Source organism: Excalfactoria chinensis, chromosome 3, assembly GCF_039878825.1.
Source record: "Excalfactoria chinensis isolate bCotChi1 chromosome 3, bCotChi1.hap2, whole genome shotgun sequence".
Lineage (NCBI taxonomy): Eukaryota > Metazoa > Chordata > Aves > Galliformes > Phasianidae > Excalfactoria > Excalfactoria chinensis.
Genome location: NC_092827.1, coordinates 49240045 through 49258069, shown reverse-complemented (window position 1 = coordinate 49258069; position 18025 = coordinate 49240045). Strand labels below are relative to the sequence as shown.

The window sequence follows — 18025 nt, the reverse complement described above, 5'->3', positions numbered from 1 at the left end:
ATACACAAGCAGAAAGAGTAGTCCACAAAGCTTCCTCAGGGAAAAAGGCAAACCTCAGAACACAGTCTGCTCACTAGTAACTTCTCATAGGAATAAACTTTAAGCAGTCAGAAAGAGCTCTGAGTTTGCCTTCAATCATTTTACTTCATATTTGAAACCTCTCTCTGGAAATGGCTACTTGAGCCTACAGATAACATACTAGTGTTCAATCAGGAATGTTGTTTTTCTATAGCAGTTGCTGAGCATATTATATAAATTGCAATGAGGCAAGGGACAAGGATGATTATTCCAAAGATATTCTATATTTTGGATTTCATTCCAACAGTCTTAGCCACTAGATTGTCTGTAGAATTAATCTCCTGTCAGTCTCATCAAATAACCTATGAGCTTTAGGTACAAATGCAGTATATAGCCTATGCAGATTTATGCATGCATGGTAGGATTTATGCAAGTTTGGTGCAATTCTAGCTTCTGAATAAGAAAAAAGAAAAGACTCAAAGGAACGTTATGGGAAATAGCAATACAGAAAGGCTGTTTGTTTGTTGTGTTTTTTTTTTTGTTTGTTTTTTTTTTTTAATTGTAAATAATATTTTAAGTTCTATATTTATAAATTATTAAAAATAAAAATCAAATCATTCTGGTAGCAGAAGGTATAATAAGTCCAGGAGAGGCAGAGGGATCCTGCTATGAACTGTTTTTTTTCATCAGGAATGGCTGAGAGGCATTAGTCTGTTTCAGAGCACGCTTATTTCTGAACAATAGGTGCAATTGATTTCTCTAGGAACAAAAGGCAGGAACATAAATCTTCAGCCTTCAGAAAGCCAGAATGAAATATTGGACAGCAAAAATAGAAGAAAGCCTTTATTTTATCACTACAAAAAATGGAATCCTAATAATAACAGCCCTAACTTCATCTAGTTTTATTCCCTACAATCAGAGCCAAAGATTCCTCTAATCTTAATTTCATCATGAGACTAAGAAATCACCTAGGTGTTGGAATTCATGAGCTGGACAGACAAAGACCTATGTGACACAGCACATGGCAAGCAGCCTTCCTGAGCTGGGATATGAGAGATTCATTATCATACTACACCAATGGGTCATATATAAGAGTTTCCTTTTCATAGTGGCAAAAAGTGGCACTACCTCCTTCTCTCACTGACATGAATTTCAGGAGAAGTGCAGATAGAATCCCTGTACCCTTGGTAGAGTTTGAGCGTATGAGGATGCAGATGAACAAAAGGTGCATCCTTAACGTGCTGTACTATAGAAGCCTCTGGCAGAGGAGCAGGCACTACAGAGCATGAGAAAGAGGGAGAAGAAGAGAGTAGTGGCAATCAGGGTCACTGTTATTTTATATAATGATTTGGTAAAATCTGTATGCCAAAATAAGCATGCTTGAAAGAACTACTTTCTGCTGCTTATTTTATTATTTTTCAATCATCTCAATTTGATGCTGCGCAATTCTTCTATGTAGTATATCTAGAAAGCTCTTCAATTTCCAGATAAATAGGAACGAAGGAACATGATAAAGTATTAATTGTTTATCCCTGAATTTCTGCTTGGTACAACAGACATTAGTGCCATTTAGTGAAAGTATTTGAAATTGGTGGATTTAAGTCTCAGTCTTTCAATTTTCCAAGGACAGAATAAAAGAACTGTGGTCTGATGTATAATTACTGGTGTCCTGCACATCTCCTTGAGCAGGGAAATAAGATGGAGTCTGCGCCAACTGGGGTAGTGCCAGCACCATGCAGTTAGCACAACACGCTCCAGTGCCTCCTCTTCCTCCCCAGCATAACCCAGCATATTCCCAAGAGGGCAGAAGAGGTGAGTGAGCAATGTGGTCAAAGTACAGAAACCAGAGCTCTTCCTGGAAAAGCATCCTGCTTGAAATTGAAATCTGCTGGACAAGTATTTCTCTTATTACAAGCTAGGAGGACATGCTTGGAGCATACTTTTAGGGTGTTGTATAAGGCAATTCTCAACTTCACCTTAGAAAAAACACATTACTTAAACGAAAACTCTGTTTGGAGAAGACATTCCCTACCTCCTTTCTCTTTCTGTCCCTCTTTGAGTCCAGTGCCTTTTGAATAACTACATACAATTAAACATAATTGCAAGCTGGATGAAAAAACGATCTCTGTGAACAAGCAGTAATGGAGACAAGAAAATATGGCATTAGGAATTTTAATTTGGGTCAAAATATTTTTAGCTATTAAAGAAAAAGTGCTAGAAAAATCATGTACATATTAAATCATGGTGTAGCAGATTATCAATGCTGCGCATAAGAAGACATCTAGGGAGGAAGAAAAAGAAAGAAATGGCAAGAAGGATGAAAAGAAATAAGCAAAATTAGAGAAACAGCAAAAGAATTTTCATTCAGAGACGGATTTGTTTAGCTCAGTGATAGATGTCTGACTGCGAACAATAGTGGATGGTAGAAGATAACGCAAAGTCACATAATTATACCTCTCCCCAGATATTTTCCAGATTAAAATCTTGATAGTACAAAGAGTTAGGTTGTTTTTTCTGTTATGTTTTGTTTTAAAGCTGCATGTTTTGCCTTTGTTTCCCTCAGTTGATTTTCCTTCCAAGAATTTTTCAACCACTTCTTAAAGTCAGGTGGACCCTTAAGTTCAGAGCACCTCATGGCAGAGAACTGTAGAGCTTAGCCACAAGAAGTGACTTCCTTGCTGTTTTTCAGAACGCATCACTTACTTGTTGATTTCAATCATATTTACATCTTTGCCTTTCATGGAAGTAGACTGTACATAACCATAAGTAACACAAACCAAACACTTTTTATTTACTTTACTACAGTCTGCAGGGACCTGATTCATATTTCTCCTCAGTCATCCCTCTCCCATCCCAAAGTCTCCTCTTCCAGCTTTAGACCATTCTGTGCACAGAGACACATTATAACCTAGCTTCTCCTCACCCGCTCTCATCATGTTTGTTGTGAGATGGAGGGCCAGAGCTTCTCTAGGAATTCAAAATCTATCTGTACCATGGAATTGTTCTGAAGCAGTAATGATGATCCTAAGCAGTTCAGCTTCATTTCACTGTTTCATTCCTGAATAGTAGCAGCCATGAGAGACTCTTGTGTTCTTTGTAAGATCTTTCTTTCTGTGTATTCATAGAATCATAGAATCATTGAATGGCTTGGGTTGGAAGGGACCCCAAGGATCATCAAGCTCCAAACCCTGTGCCACAGGCAGGACCACCAACCTTCATATCTAATACTAGACTAGGTATTATTTCCATCAACTGAAAAAAAAACACCTGAATATGTATCAAACTTTTACTGTATTGACATCTCTGTATCGGTCTCTTCATACCACATCTTTTCTAGAAAATCAGTTTTTTGGTCATACAGAAGGCCTCCAGAGATCTAGGAGCAAACCACCTATTGGAAATACAGCCTTTATTAGCAAAGGTATGTTGTGCAGACCTGTATACATCCGTGCCCTCCCTAAACATGAATGATGTGAGAAGAAGCATTTCTGTACCCACATCAGTTTCTACTGAGTCAGCAGTGAGGTTTCAGCCAAAGCAGAAATGTTGATAATAAAGATAAAAGTCCTAAATGAAACCTCGAGATGGGCACATTTTTCTACCACAAATAGCAGTACTATGTTTTTAAAAGCAGACAACATAGAACCTGGAGATCATCTAATGACTTGCTTTCAGCTTGGGTGCTAACATAAGACAATTATAACATTTAGGATCTACATCTTTCCAACAGTGCAGTACTTACTGTAAGCAGCATGAGAGGTTACTGCATCCCATTTTTGTTTCACAACAGAGAAATCCATCCAGACAATATGGAGAGAGCAGAAAAGATGTTATCTGCTGCTCTGTGCTTAAAGGTAGGAACTGCTGTGCACTTCCTTATGGTAATTCTTGTGTAGATAAAATGTTTTGTTGTTGTGATGTCTTCATCACCATTACTCTGTATATTTACTAAGACAAGGAGACCAGGCATCTGTAGAATCATACAATCATGAAGGTTGGAAAAGAACACTGAGAGCAGCTAGTCGAACCCTCAGTCTGTCACTAGCATGCCCACTAAGCCATGTCCCTAATGTCAGGGATGATGCAATGAAATTTTGGGAGTAACAAATCAATAAAATACAAAGTGGGACCATATGCTATTTATATTGTTCTACTGCATATAATGCCAGTTCTTCTTTCAGGATCTACCAGTAAATTTCTCTGGAAAACTATGCTGAGTTTCTCAGCTCTGATTAGAGAATTGCTTTGTACTTTTGTTCCTCATGTTTCAACCATTTATGTTAGTTGCTTAGTGCATATGACTGTAGTCAATATTCATGACAAGTTTTAAAGGCCATATCCTTCAGCACTGATCTTTCACATCTCAACTCATCCTATCTGTGTAAGTCCACATCATGTAGCCTCCGGGCTTAAGACTGGAGGCCATGCAGATAGGGAGAACACCTTTCCACATATCAGGACGTGATGTTTCAAATGTGGTTTGTTCTTTTTTTTTTTTTTCAGAAGAGACAGCTAGAAAGAGTGCAGCTGTCTCCCTTCAGATTGCCCTCCCCGAACTCCAGAATACAGACCTTACAACTAAGTATATAAATGCACATACCATGTATAAGTATATATGCATATACTTATTTATACTTATTTATGTGTGCAGTACATGTGTACATGCATATACAAGTGTGTATGCGTACACTTACATGTTTATATGCATATAATATTTCTGTATATATACCGTGTATGTAGACCTATGCATGCATCTATGTGCATATCTATATCTGCAGGTTGGAAATCCTCATTTAATGATCCTGGGGAGGAACTTGCAGCTCAGAGACCAGCCAGGAATGCTACACAAGGGTGGGACTAGGCACTCCCACACACGGCTGTCGGACGGGAAAACCCTCGTCCACCAATGTTATCCTCCTCAAAGAAAAGGAGAGGAGGGAAAGCCTTCTTTTTATTATTTATTTATTTATTGGCTTCTCTTCGCAATCGGGAGAGGTTGTAGTTGTGAAGTGTTTCGGGCCAACTAAAGCAAATTCACCTGGTGACAAAACGAACAGGTGTAGCTCCTTTAGGTGAAGCAGACGGACATGGTTGGGTTTTGCCTGCAGTGTGCGGCTAGTGGCGTGTTAGTCCTACAGTCACGCGAATAGACAGAAATTGTCTTCAATAGACCACCGCGTTTTGCTTTTTTCCCTTTCCCAGCTGTAGCGGGCTTTTGTCAAAGGGACGCGAGGAGCGATCTCTGCTCTCCGAACGCAGATACAGGAAGCGAACAAAGGGAAATCCTATTACCCCGGTGCAGGAGGCGCCTGGCATCCCCGCCTGCTCCAAGCCAGCTCCCCGACGGGGACACTAAATAATAGATCGGAATCGATTGCCGGGGTGGACTGGGAAGAGAAAGCGGGAGCATCTCCCGCAAGCAGCTCCTTCCCCCATTTGTGCTGTAATCCAATTCCACCATGTGCAGACAGATAAAGAGACGCAACTCGTCTCCAGGCCTGGGCGGGGTTCCCGCCGGTTAATCTTTTCTTTTCTCTTCCCTTTGCCGTTCTCCTCCCTCCCCCCGTTCCGTCTCCAAGGCCCGGTGAGGTCAGCTCATGAATATTGCTTCATTTTCCTGAGAGGCTCTGGCAGCGCCGGGTACCCCGGGTGCGGTGCCCGTCTCTCCGTGCACGAGTTTCGCCAGCCGGGCAGCGGACAGAGCGAGGGTGAGTAATGCGGCTGCTGGAGGCTCGTGTCTCTCTTTCTTCTCTTTGAGAAAGGGGCGGGGGGGGGAGGGGGGAACATAATGGAGAAAAGGAGAGGGGATGTTCCTCAAGGTTCTGGTCCAACAAAGCCGCCGGGTAGAAGTGGGGAGCTGAGAAAAGCCTCCCCCGCCCCTCGAATCGGGACAAAAGGCGGGCGGGGTCCGGAGCCCCGCGGAGTAGAGGGCAGAGGGATGCCCTGCGCCGCATCTCCACGCTGCGGGTGGAGCCTTTTGTTGCCGCCTTTGGTCGGGCATTTTTCTCGTTCCGGACAGGAAAACCTATGGAGATGCAGTGTCGTGTCGCCACGTGGATTTGCCTCAGGAGGGAAGATTGTATGGAGGACTTTTTTGGTTTTTTGGGGGCGGGGGGATGACACGGGGTTCGGACTTGGGCTCAAACGGGGCCTTCATTGTGCTAACAACACAGAAAAAAAATACCCCAAACAACAGCCAAGCAAACTGTAGGCAGTAGTCAGTCCTGGAACTGGGGGCATAAAGATGGTAAGGAAGAGTCAGAGCACTCAGAAGAATATGGGATCTAAGCCAAGTCCTGTCCTGACTTCTTTCAGCTTCTGCAGGGATTTCTGGTTTTCAAGAGTGATATTTGGTACTTGTATAGCTCTGAACAACAGCACTTATGATGATTAATAGAGAAACAAAGCAAACCTTTTGTACAGCATTGTGCATGCGTGACTTTTGGTAGATTTACACTCCCATTCTATTTCTTTACTATTTAATGGCAATATTCTGCCAAATTATGGGGTTTTTGTATTTGTTTTAAACATATTGGTTAAAATGAGGATTATAATGACAGTGCACTTGGCACTCTGAGCCCCCGCCCCAGAGCACAGAGTAGAGCTGGTGCTTGATGTGTTTTGGAGAGCAAAGCAATTGTCAGGGTGCAGCATAAGGTCTGTCCTGACCTTGCCTGGTTTGATTTCTTAATTCCTTATCCTGCAGTGGTCTAGGTGGAATCATTAGGCCATGTTAGGAATGCTATCACTTCTGCTTTGGCCCATGTTTTCCCTTTATGGACGGCTGAACAATGGCTATGTAAAAACAGTTGATAGCTAATATTTTCAGAGTGCATTAAGGAATGTCTTTACAGAATCATTTTCAGATGATATTTTCATATCATCTGTTATGGTTATGGAAACTCTGGTTCAGTCAATGTGTAGCCAAATTGCCATCCTTTCACTCTCACATGAATACTGTGTATGACTGCTGTTGGACTGGGGTGTATCCCTCTGCTTTGAAAATCTGCTTGAGTGATTTTGCCTTGCTCCTGTTTCGGTATAACCAGTATCAAACTCAAATGGGCTTAAAAGTTGGTTCCAGGACCCTTTTCCACTAAGAGTCTTGGTTAGTGTGCTCCAGAGGCCTGGCCTTGTCCTGGAAGAGCTCTTGCTAAGGCCAAAGAGCAGTGAACTGCCACTGTCACCTGCAGCCGTTTGTGCAGCAGCCTGGCCCACTGACAGGAGCCTGCAGGAGGCTTCAGGTAGGCAGAGGGGTGCAGCAGCAACCTGGGTTGGTACCACGATGAGCAGCGAAGATGAGCATCAGGGAAGGGGTGTGTGTGGATTGAAATACAGCTGTGGTGTGGCAGCACATATAGGGATGGGTTTGGCATCAGAGGGGTGAAATGGCAATAGGTGAAAGAGGAGTGGGAACAGCTCTTAGCCTCAGCCTTTGGAGCACCTCGGACCCACGCCGTGGCCTTCAGACTCGGTCCCCGCTGCGCCCGCGGGGCCGGCTGGCAGCACGCTGGGCGAGGCGGGCTGGGTGCTGGGCAGATTCTGCTCGCCGCCACCTCTTCCCCACTCGCCCGATCGATCGTCTTCTCCGCTTCTCCTCCCCAGCCGGCAGAGCGGAGGACGCCTCGAGGGATGGCAACCTCTCGCCGATAGCCGCCGCCATGAGCCAACCGCCCGCAGGGGGCGCCGCCGCCGAGCCTCGCCTCCATCCCGAGGGCAGCAGCGGCAGGAAGCAGCAGAGAGCCTCCTCCCCGGCCAGAGCCCGCGACGCCGCCGTGCGGCCGCCGCCCCCCGCAGCCGCCGCCGCCGCCTCCCGCGCCCCGCCCGCCGCCGCCGTGAAGACCGGGGCCGCACGGCCGCCGCCGGGCCAGTCCGTCAGGGCCGCCCGCGGCCGCGCCGCCGAGAAACAGACGCGGAGCGCGGCGTCTCCGGGAGCTGTCCATCCCGGCGCCGGTGCTGAAGCGTCGCCCGCTAACGGCGGGAGGGCCGCGGCCGAAGAGCCCTCCGAGGAAGCGCCCCCTGCGGGAAGCGGCGCGGGGGAGCGCGAGGGGGCGGCGGCGCCTCCGCCCAGGCAGTGGCGGGGGAAAGCGGGGCGGGCTGCGCCGAAGGGCGCGGGGGAGGCGGCCCCCGCTCCTCCATCTTCCGCGGTAGCGGGGAAGGGCCGCGGGGCGGCGGGCGGCGGCGGGTACTGGAAAGAGGGATGCCTGCAGAGTGAGCTCATCCAGTTCCACCTCAGGAAGGGGCTGGCGGCGGCCGCCCAGATGCAAACCAAGGGCAGCAACCACGGCGCCGGTGCTGCTGCCGCCGCCTCCTCCGCGGCCGCCGCCTCGGCCGAGCCTCCCCCGGTAGCTCCTGCCTCCTCGCCTTCTGCCATGGCGGCGACCGGGGCCGAGGGGCTGCGGCAGGGCGAGGCGGGCTGCAGGAACGGCACACCCGAGGGATCGCTGAGCCCGCAGCCGCAGGACGAGATGCAAGAGGAGATGGAAAAGCTACGGGAGGAGAACGAGAGCCTCAAGGTGAGGGGAGGCGGCGGGGAGTCGGAGATGGGTCTGGGGGAGCCGGGAGGGGTTCCCTGCCGCCCGGGAGGCCCTTGGGGCGGAGGGAAAATGGCCTCGGCGCGGCGTGCGCGGGCAGCACCGATTCCTTCTCTTGTTGCGGTGCTTTTAATGAGCTAGGCGGATCCCCGCGGGGAGAAGAGCCGTCTCCGAGCTCCATCTGGGCGCCTTCCCCCACCCTTGCTAACCTCTGTTTCTGACCCACCTGTTGGTGTCCCCACCCCTTCTCGGCCTGGTGTTAGAACGAGATAGATGAGCTGAGGACTGAGATGGATGAGATGAGGGACAGCTTCTTCGAGGAGGACGCTTGTCAGCTTCAAGAAATGCGCCATGAGCTGGAGCGAGCCAACAAGAACTGCCGGATCCTCCAGTACCGGCTGCGCAAGGCTGAGCGCAAGAGGCTCCGCTATGCGCAGACTGGTGAGATCGACGGTGAGCTGCTGCGCAGCATGGAGCAGGACCTCAAGGTATGGGTGTGAGCACCATTGGGGTGACAGAGCTCTGGAGGTGGAGGCACACTGTGCTCTTCAGGCCTCGTGACTCCCATGTTATCATCCATTCTGTTGTACACTGTGCATTCAGTGCTGCACGTAGTGTTGTGGCTTAACTAGTAAAGGGAGATCTCCAGCAAGCAGCTCTGCAGTGAGGCCCCACAGACAGACTTTCATCTGGTTGGGTTTTGTGAAGTTACTGTGCAATAAGTTACTTAAATTCCAGTTGGAGTCTGGAGGTTTGGGTCTTTTGTGTTGAACACAGGCCATATTCTCCCACTTCAAAATTAAACCAACCTCACTGAACAGCCCCACTGACTTTTAGGAGATCAGTGTCCTCTTTGGTGAAGATCACAGGACTATTAGACTAAATGCTTGCAGTCGCAACCTCAAAATCCTGATTCTGCTGGTGTCAGTGGACTGTCAGCAAAGCCAGGATTTGCCACATCCATGCAAAACAGTAGACACAACCCATCAAATTTCCCTATATCATCACTTGTATTTAGTCCATGACATTTGAATGAACCACAGCTCACTGCTGAGAAGTTTCAGCATTTGTTTAAATAGTAACGTTAGTAAATAATATCATCTCTGTTCTAGATCCCCCCAATTAGAGGGAAATCAAGTTTCTTGCACTAGTTGGAAGCTGTTTAATTTTTGCTTCCATGCTCTAGATTTTGTTAAGGCTATTGTCAAATCAACACTCCAAAACCTTTTCCAATTGAACGATCTCCCAGCTATTTCCCAAGGAACCATGGATCTCTGTGTAGCAAACTGGAGCTCATTGACCATCCCCCCGCTGAGGACTGGTTACCCATGTTGGATTCTGTGGACTGTGGCACACTGTAATCATTTAATACATGACATGAACAGACCATTGCTAAACTTCTTTCTGATAAGTGTGATGGATTAAGAGTCTGTTGTTCCAAGCCTTGTTATTCAGACTTGGATCATCTTTAATGAAAAAAGGGAAAATTCTATCTTATCATCATTCTTATTAAAACAGACACCAGGCCAAGACACATTCCAGTAATTTTCTTACTAACACCATTTAAAATGTTAATTTTCCTTTTTGGTGTTTATTGACAATCCTTTTCTGTTCATATTCAAAAGCCACATCTGCTGTTTCAGCTGCAGCAGTTCTGTAACTAGCTGTCGGATGGGTCTGGACAAACCGCTCTCTTCCTGGTCAGAAACAAAGAGTTGGCTAAATGCTACTTTGTATTCACAGGGAAAGCAGCTGGCTGTGAGGGAAGTTTGACCCAGTAGCTTGGTGCTCACCTGCCATTGCAGGAGATCCACAGACCACAGATCAAGCTGAACGAAGGGCTCATTTCAATTAGGAGTTCTCCCATGTCTTTCTTAATGATTACCATAGTATCATAGTATCATAGTATCATGCGAGTTGGAAGGGACCTTAGAGATCACCGAGTCCAACTCCCAGGTTTCGAGCCCCCTGTGTAGCGAAGCGGCACTTCTACCCCTGCGCCACAGGGGGGGATTCGAACCCGGGCCCTCCAGTGCCGCAGGCAGCAGCTTATACCACTGTGCCACTGGGGGCACACTGGGGGCACACTGGGGGTACGCAATTGACTGTGTACAAAGGAATGTTTTTACTAAGCCTTCCCACAGGTCATGACTGTATTCTACTTTGGGTATGGATGGTTGTCAAATGCCACGTATCTGCCCAACTGAAATCCTGATTCTGGGTAGTCATGCTTGTAGCTCATTCACCATTCTTTGTAGTCTTCCCAAGTCAGCTTCTGAAGATTTTCTATCTAGAGTAACGTTTTCCGTTTTACAGTTCTTCAGAGGTGCAGTCTTTCATATAGTTGTATTAAAATGCATCTTGCATAAGTTAATTCAAATTTCTTGATGATCTAGAATGCTCTGTATTACCTGTCTGCCTTAACTGTGCCACTCCACCAAATTTTGTGACATAAAATCACTTCTAGTAATGGTCTTGTTGCATTTGCTGATATGGAGTATAACTGCAGACTGTGGGTAGGATGCTGTTAAAAATGTCCCCAGTGATTTTCTGTTTGCTTTGGTTGGTCAACCAGATGAGCAGCTTAATACTGACTGTGGGAAAAAGACATCGAGATGCAGCTTTATGGTGTGATTCTCAGCTCACCCTGCAGTCTCTTTGGGATATGCTTATCATTGAAATTCCTCTCCAGTCTCTCTTTCTTCTGGGCATTATGTGTCTTGAGTGCGTGTGCAGTGGGGGAGGTTACTGAATGATCTTGTGCTACACTGCAGTGTTGTATCAGTAATGCACACACAGTTTCTTGTCAGGGGAGGCTGACTCACTGGCTGTTGCCATATTCCGATAGATCGGATTTTTCTAGACTGCTGGCTTGCAGTTCTTTTTTCTTCAGTGTTTTAGTATGTCAAAAAGAGTTATTTGACATGTAAGCATAAGAACTGTAGTGAAAGCCCTCTGAGCTCCCCTAAGTAATTCTAAGAAGGATTAATTTTACTTTCTGATGTTCTAAAAAAGAAATCATCAAATTAGCCTGTTCAAATTATATGTGTAAATCACCACAGAAGTAATTAGAGTATATTTAAATATTTTTAATGTGTGACTGCAGTTCCTACTGGTTTCACAAAATACAATGCAAATGGCTTAAATAGCAAAATTCTTATTGCCTTACACAAGGAAAAAGAATTAGATCTTGTTGAGTTCATTTTAACTCTATTCCTGTGAAAATGCAATTAAAAAAGAAAGCATCAAACCCCTTAATTTAGCTTGTGTTCATTTTAATTTAAAAATATCACACACAATTTAGATAAGTATGAGGTCAGTAAAAATGTTTGTTCATATTTTACTCTTCAAATTAACCAGTAGCAAATTAACTAAATGCCATATATTTTGATTAGCCATCCATGAGGGTTAGAGAAATTAGGAGGGCTGAAATAAAGTTTTTCCCATTTGTGGTCCTTTGCAATGCCCATGTTCAGTTGGCCTGGAGAACTTGCACTGTGCATTTAACTTGGTGCTTTCACATGTCAAGTATTTGAAGGACATATCCTTTATAGCATTGAAAAGAATAAAATGGCAGTGGTTGAGAGAAAACAGATGCAGCACTGTCTCCAGGAATAATGAAGATATTCTTTCTTTGTTGATTTATCAGAACCTAAGAAAGTGTTGGTTTCCAGTGTTTTCCCGTAAATTCCATAGAAAGATTTTTATTTATTTATTTATTCATTGGTAAGGGTTGTCTTGAATTTTGAAGAATTTGTAATTCTATGTGTATATGTCATTGCCTACGTGTTTCCTTACATATCACTTACATAAAAACATCCAGAATTGGCTTGTAAAATGTTGCTTAGACACTAAGCACTTCAGCAGGGATTCTTTTGTAATTGTGGTTTTTTTCCCTTTCTTTTGGAATATCTCTACGTTTAGGTTGCAAAAGATGTATCAGTGAGACTTCATCATGAGTTAGAGAATGTGGAAGAAAAGCGTACTGTAACAGAAGATGAAAATGAAAAATTAAGACAGCAGCTCATAGAAGTTGAAACCACAAAACAGGCACTGCAGAATGAACTGGAAAAAATGAAAGAGGTTGGTACTGCTATTTATTTCTATATAAAATATTTGAAGTTCTCAGATTCTTATTCCTTGCTATTTTTCTTCCAACAACTTGTTTGGAGAACCTGAAATATGGCAGATAAAAGCTGAAAGTAGTGAAGGATGCTGAAGTACAGCTGAGTGACTGAACAGTTAAGAGCAAATGAAAAGATTCAGTTGTTTCTAGGAGAAACAGAAAGGAAACAGTGGCTTAGTTTTTCCCTGTGCTAGAAAAGAAAGGTAGAATTGGTAGTAACAGAGTTCAGAAACCTTGAGACCTTGTGCTTATGTTGGAATATGTACAGAAAGAATTCCTCACATGTTTTTACAAAGAGCAGTATTTTTCCTTTGCTAACTACTGTTGGGGACTAGCAGGCACACTGAGACAGGGCAACTCAGGCATGTTCTTCTGGAGTATCAGAGAGTGGAGGACTCTACCTGGGCTTTCAGTCTTAGCATAATTTTATACTGTAACTAAGTCATGATCAGAATTACTCAGCTTGTTATTATACAGATGTAACTTGCTATCCCATTAAGTAAGCAGAAAATTGTTTTAAAGCATAATAGCCTGGACAGCAAAGATAATAAAGCAATGAAAAGAGAATATGTTGACCAAAACTGAATTCTTAGAGTAGATTTTAAAAACAACTCTCTGTTCAGTGTTTAAAATTCAATGCATGACACTGATTTGCACATTCAGTAATATTTGCCAGCAGAAATACCAATGTCTACTTTGTTCCTATATGAAGTGGAAGAGATGTATTTCGGTCATTAAAAAAGCCAGGAGATTTTCAGTTGTGTTTTTGTGAGCATTTAAGGTTTGGAGGATATTCCAGCCAAGTGCATGTTTTCCATCAGTTACAGAATTCTTAAGAGTTGCAAATGCTTACTCTAAGTGAGGTAGTATTAAAATATTCACGTTTTCTTTACAGGAACTAAATTTCAAGCATTTTAGTAGAGGATAAACAAGTGTGTTTTCACCAACTTCTGCTGCTTTTCTAGATAACCGTTGATTTGTAAAGGGCACAATGAAATCTGAGCCTTATTTGGCTTCCTTTTCCTATGTCTGAGATTTTCTGTTTTCACTCTGACCTCTGCCTTCAAATACCACTAAATTTCTGAGACCAACTTCTTTACGAGAGCATGATTTTTCTGTAATTATGCTTACAACCTTTTGTTAAGCTTGACTTCACCCCAAGTTTTCAGTTTTTCTTATCTCAGAATCTACTTTCTTGTAGACTCCTATGCTTTCCTCCCACCCTGTTATTGGTTGTACCAAAGTTATTTTCTTTTTGTTTTCTTTTATTTTCTTTTGCCTTGCTTCTTGTTATGGGTCTCTGGATTGCAGTAAAGTGTAGTGGCAGTTTAATATTTTGCTTTTTTGGGGGGAACTATGTACCTGCAGGAAATTAACCCAATAAATAGACTTCTTTATCTCTCTCATCAGTGGTTTCTTTCTCCTTATCCTGGCTCTTCTCTGTCGCCTACTAGGCAGATCTGTGGTTCTGCTGTTCTCATAGAATCACTGAATCATAGAATGGCTTGGGTTGGAAGGAACCTCAAGGATCATCAGGTTCCAACCCCCCTGTTATAGGCAGGGTTGCTCATATTCCTCTTCTTTCTATAGCTTAGGTGTTATCCTCTTTTCTATTGTTGCTATTGATATCAATGGAAAGATATTTGAGACACCAGAAAGACAGGAAAATAAATAAATAAATAAATAAATAAATAAAATTGTATTTAAGCCAGGAGCTCTTCTGCATGATAATGTTTTCCTGAAGCTGAAACACATGGATGATTCCCTTTGACTAAGAATGAGAGCACTGAGCCAGAATGGAAAAATGCATTACAATTCTACATATCAGAGTAGAGATGGGGTAGATAAAGGGTCAGAAATGTGTCCTTATACAGAGCTGGGGAGAATGGCCATCACCAATCATTATGTGTTTCAGCATAATTAGGCAGGAGTTTTCATTTTTGTATTTCACATAGATTGTTGTGTCTCAGTTACTAGGAGGAGGCTATTTCTCAGTCAAGGACTTTTAGCATAGGATAGGGGATGCTGGAGGGTGGTTGAGGTGATGAAAGTTGAAGAAAAGCAAGTCTTAAGCAAAGCCAAATTGTCATGCACTTTGCAAGCAGCCATGACATGGGAAACCAATGAAACAATCCTGGTGAAGGATACTGATGCTTACAAATTAGAAATTTAGGATCTGTGAAGAAGCTAGGAAATTGTTGAAGTGAAACAAGCATGAAAAACCCCACAGTAATCTGAAGCGAATTAGAATTTTTCTGTGAAAAATACTTTTCCTTATTCTTCATTGTATGGAGATTTCACATGTTTTAAATCTCATTGTCAGAAAGTTATGTTAATCTTCTCTTTGCTTGTGACTTGCTTCCTATGGTTTTGTGGTTTTACAACCCCCCCCTCATGTCAGTTCACCTATTACAACCAGTAGTACTTCCTGCATAAGTAATTTCTGCTCAACATAAATAGGAATGAAGAGTCAAGACCTTTTGTCTGTATTCTTCAATTAATTGAATTAATGACAGAATTAATTTCCAAAGTCAATGAACTCACTTTATTTTACAACACAATAGCAGTGCTTAGAATATGTATAACTGAATTCTGTGCTTTTTTTATTATCAAGTGTACTGCAAAAACACATACCTAATTTTATGCACTAGCTGGTAATATATCCCTTTCTTCCTAAAATTATTTATTTATAGTTGCCATGGGAAATCTTTTACTCTTATGATCAAAAATGTGAGATAGCAGAGAATGTTTAAGAGACTTGTTAAAATGTTGAAGGCAGAAGCAGCTTTTTTTATCTGGTAGTCTCTAGAGCATGAGAAGAGTCAAAGTTTTCTCTGGTTAGACTCTATATTGTTTTAATAAACGTGTCATTGCAAACATGTCTGAAAGAGAAATGCTAGCAGACATGTTTGTTTAGAGACAAAGCTAGATTTATTCACTGAACATTTGAGTAAACGTAATTTGCATTTGTCCATTAGTCTAGAGATACATCTGCAATTTTCTTCCTTATTTTGAGGCTTTTTTTGGGGGGGTGAGGAGGGGCGGGGTTGAAAGATGCATTGCATTGTATGACAAATGAAAGTAGTTGTTGATGACAGAAGAAGCTTGCAAGTTTCCAAGGTGTTGGAAGGTGTTTCAGCAAACTCTATGTTTTCTATTGGTACCTCTTACTTGGAGTCCTCCAACCTGCAGCTATTTCATTTAACAGTGTTATTCTTTCATATATAATTTTTGAGATGCAAGGTGTTGCTAATGACTTGTATTCCTTTGCATGTTCATTAACTGTTAGTTCTTACACTTATTTTAGACATGCATTAAGCAAAGGTAGTATTCAAACAATATTCCTTCTGACAAAAGTTTAATAATTCAAAATGTAGCAAGCATTTATTGAAGCCTAATTAATTCTTGTAGAGCTTTTCATGAATAAATATGGGGGAAAAAAATCATTCTTTTATTGTAGCTATGTAGGAAATGCCCAGTTAACCATGCTTTAGACTGATGCTGTGAGATAAATGAAATAGGTGGAGAGTATGACAAATGTCATTTACAAATTCTCATTGCAGTGAAGAAATGCAGTGTTTTTCAGATATATATGTCTTTATGAATAGATACAGATTGCTCTGCTATTGCTCCAAGCAGGGCAGATGCATGATAGTTCATTTCTTACAGCAAAATTACAGTGATGTTGGCAAGCTGGTGTTTTCTTCTTGTAAGCTTGGGTTATTAGCTCAGATAGAGAGATTTTGATAACCGAGGCTATATGGTTTGAGCCAGAGACTTCTTGTTCCTATTCAGTTCATAATGTAGGCAGAAGAGTTTGTGTTTCTGCATGCGTCTGTGTTTTCTCAGAGTGGAGCCTGCCTGTCAATCAGACTGTTCTGTACTTTGTGTGAAAATGGAAGAAGGCAACATGATCTAGGAAGCTCAGCACAGGATTTACAAGGAGAAATCTAAATTATTTTGCTGATTGTGATACATCGTGCTGTGGGATTGCAGGAAAGTAATTATACATTTCTGCTTACTCTTACAATGTTTGTTTGCCCTGTTTATGTAATCTGTGGGCACAACTTAGATCTCCACATACCTCTGAGTGCTCAGGCTGAGCAGAAATCAAGAGATTTCAAGAGAGAAATCAAGAGAGAGCTGGAGATTTCACAACATAATCAACCAACAAAACACAAAAACATGCACACAAAAACAAAACTGGGGATCTTTGAAAAGAGCTGACAAAGGATGATCTTGTTCCAGTATCAGCCTGTATGTCTCTGATAAAAATCTCTTTCTCTAAGTCAACACATTGCACAAATCATGTGGCTTCATATAGGTCTCTGAAAAAGGCTTCATCTATTTCCTCTCATTTATCAGATGATCTGTAGAAGATGCCCAGAACAGTGTTACCCATACTTCCCTGTCCTCTGATTCTTACTCTTAGCTCACAGCTGGCTCATCACCCATAACAAGGCTATGTGCAACACTTTTCAACTTTACATGGAGCAGAACCCTACTTCCTCACCTTCAGAGATTTATGGCTGCACTCCAGGCATGTGAAATATCCTGTCATGTCCCCTATGTAATCCCAGCAAGGTCATAGCTCTGTATTTGAACATGGATTTCTAGCTTGTGTTTGTTTCCTATGCTGTGTGCGTGTATGTTACTGGAGATACTTGGTTGTGTTTCTCTGACAGGGAAAGTTTGAGTTTCCTCTATCATGCTGTTCTCTAATAACTTCTTAATTGTACCCCATGCTTCTGTTTCTGCTTTAGTCTCATTTGAAACAGCTAGGAAGTGAGGGAGTTCGGGTGAGGTAAAGAGCAAGACATGAGATAGCAGTATGCCTGTTAATGTAGCTGATCAGTTTCATAGGGTCAGTATGGGAAACTGGGACTCTTTGAAGAGTTGCAGTAATTTACTTACTTTTGGCACCACGTGGTAGTAGCATAGGATTTAATAATTTTAATAAGCCCTGAGCCTTTTGGATGACCCGACTTGGACTAGAAGTGCCTTTAAGCAAAATGTTTTAGTGATCCGGAATCTGTTGCATCATGAAAACTCAGATTGCTTTGGTGAAAGAACAATAGTGTGATTACAAGAACTTTTTTAGAAAAGATTAGAAACAAATCTATGTCTGTGTTTGCGTAGGAAAAGGCAAAAAGAGTTCCTCTGTCTGAAAGCCCAGCTCAGTGGTTCTCTAAGCACTTCATCCTACAGATACAGAACGTCCATTTACTTCAGAATTGCCTATGTGAAATCCTGTTGCATCTGGTATCGTGCCTTAATATTTTGTTCCTTTAAAAACTACTCAGCAGGGATGCTATTCATGATCTATGAACTTGTGATTCTGACTTCA

The 18025-nt window shown here is 42.9% G+C and overlaps 1 protein-coding gene across 2 annotated transcripts in view; it reads left to right on the top strand.

Moving 5' to 3' along the window:
• The first annotated feature begins 5596 nt into the window (after positions 1–5596).
• The window catches only part of MTCL3 (MTCL family member 3), a 28030-nt gene continuing 15601 nt past the window's right edge, over positions 5597–18025 (top strand). For both annotated transcript variants that reach the window (XM_072331010.1, XM_072331009.1), the window contains exons 1-4: positions 5597–5726; positions 7624–8534; positions 8816–9040; positions 12477–12635. In XM_072331010.1, coding sequence (XP_072187111.1) covers positions 7680–8534; positions 8816–9040; positions 12477–12635 — 1239 coding nt within the window. In that variant the 5' untranslated portion in view covers positions 5597–5726; positions 7624–7679. The remainder of the gene's footprint in view (positions 5727–7623; positions 8535–8815; positions 9041–12476; positions 12636–18025) is intronic.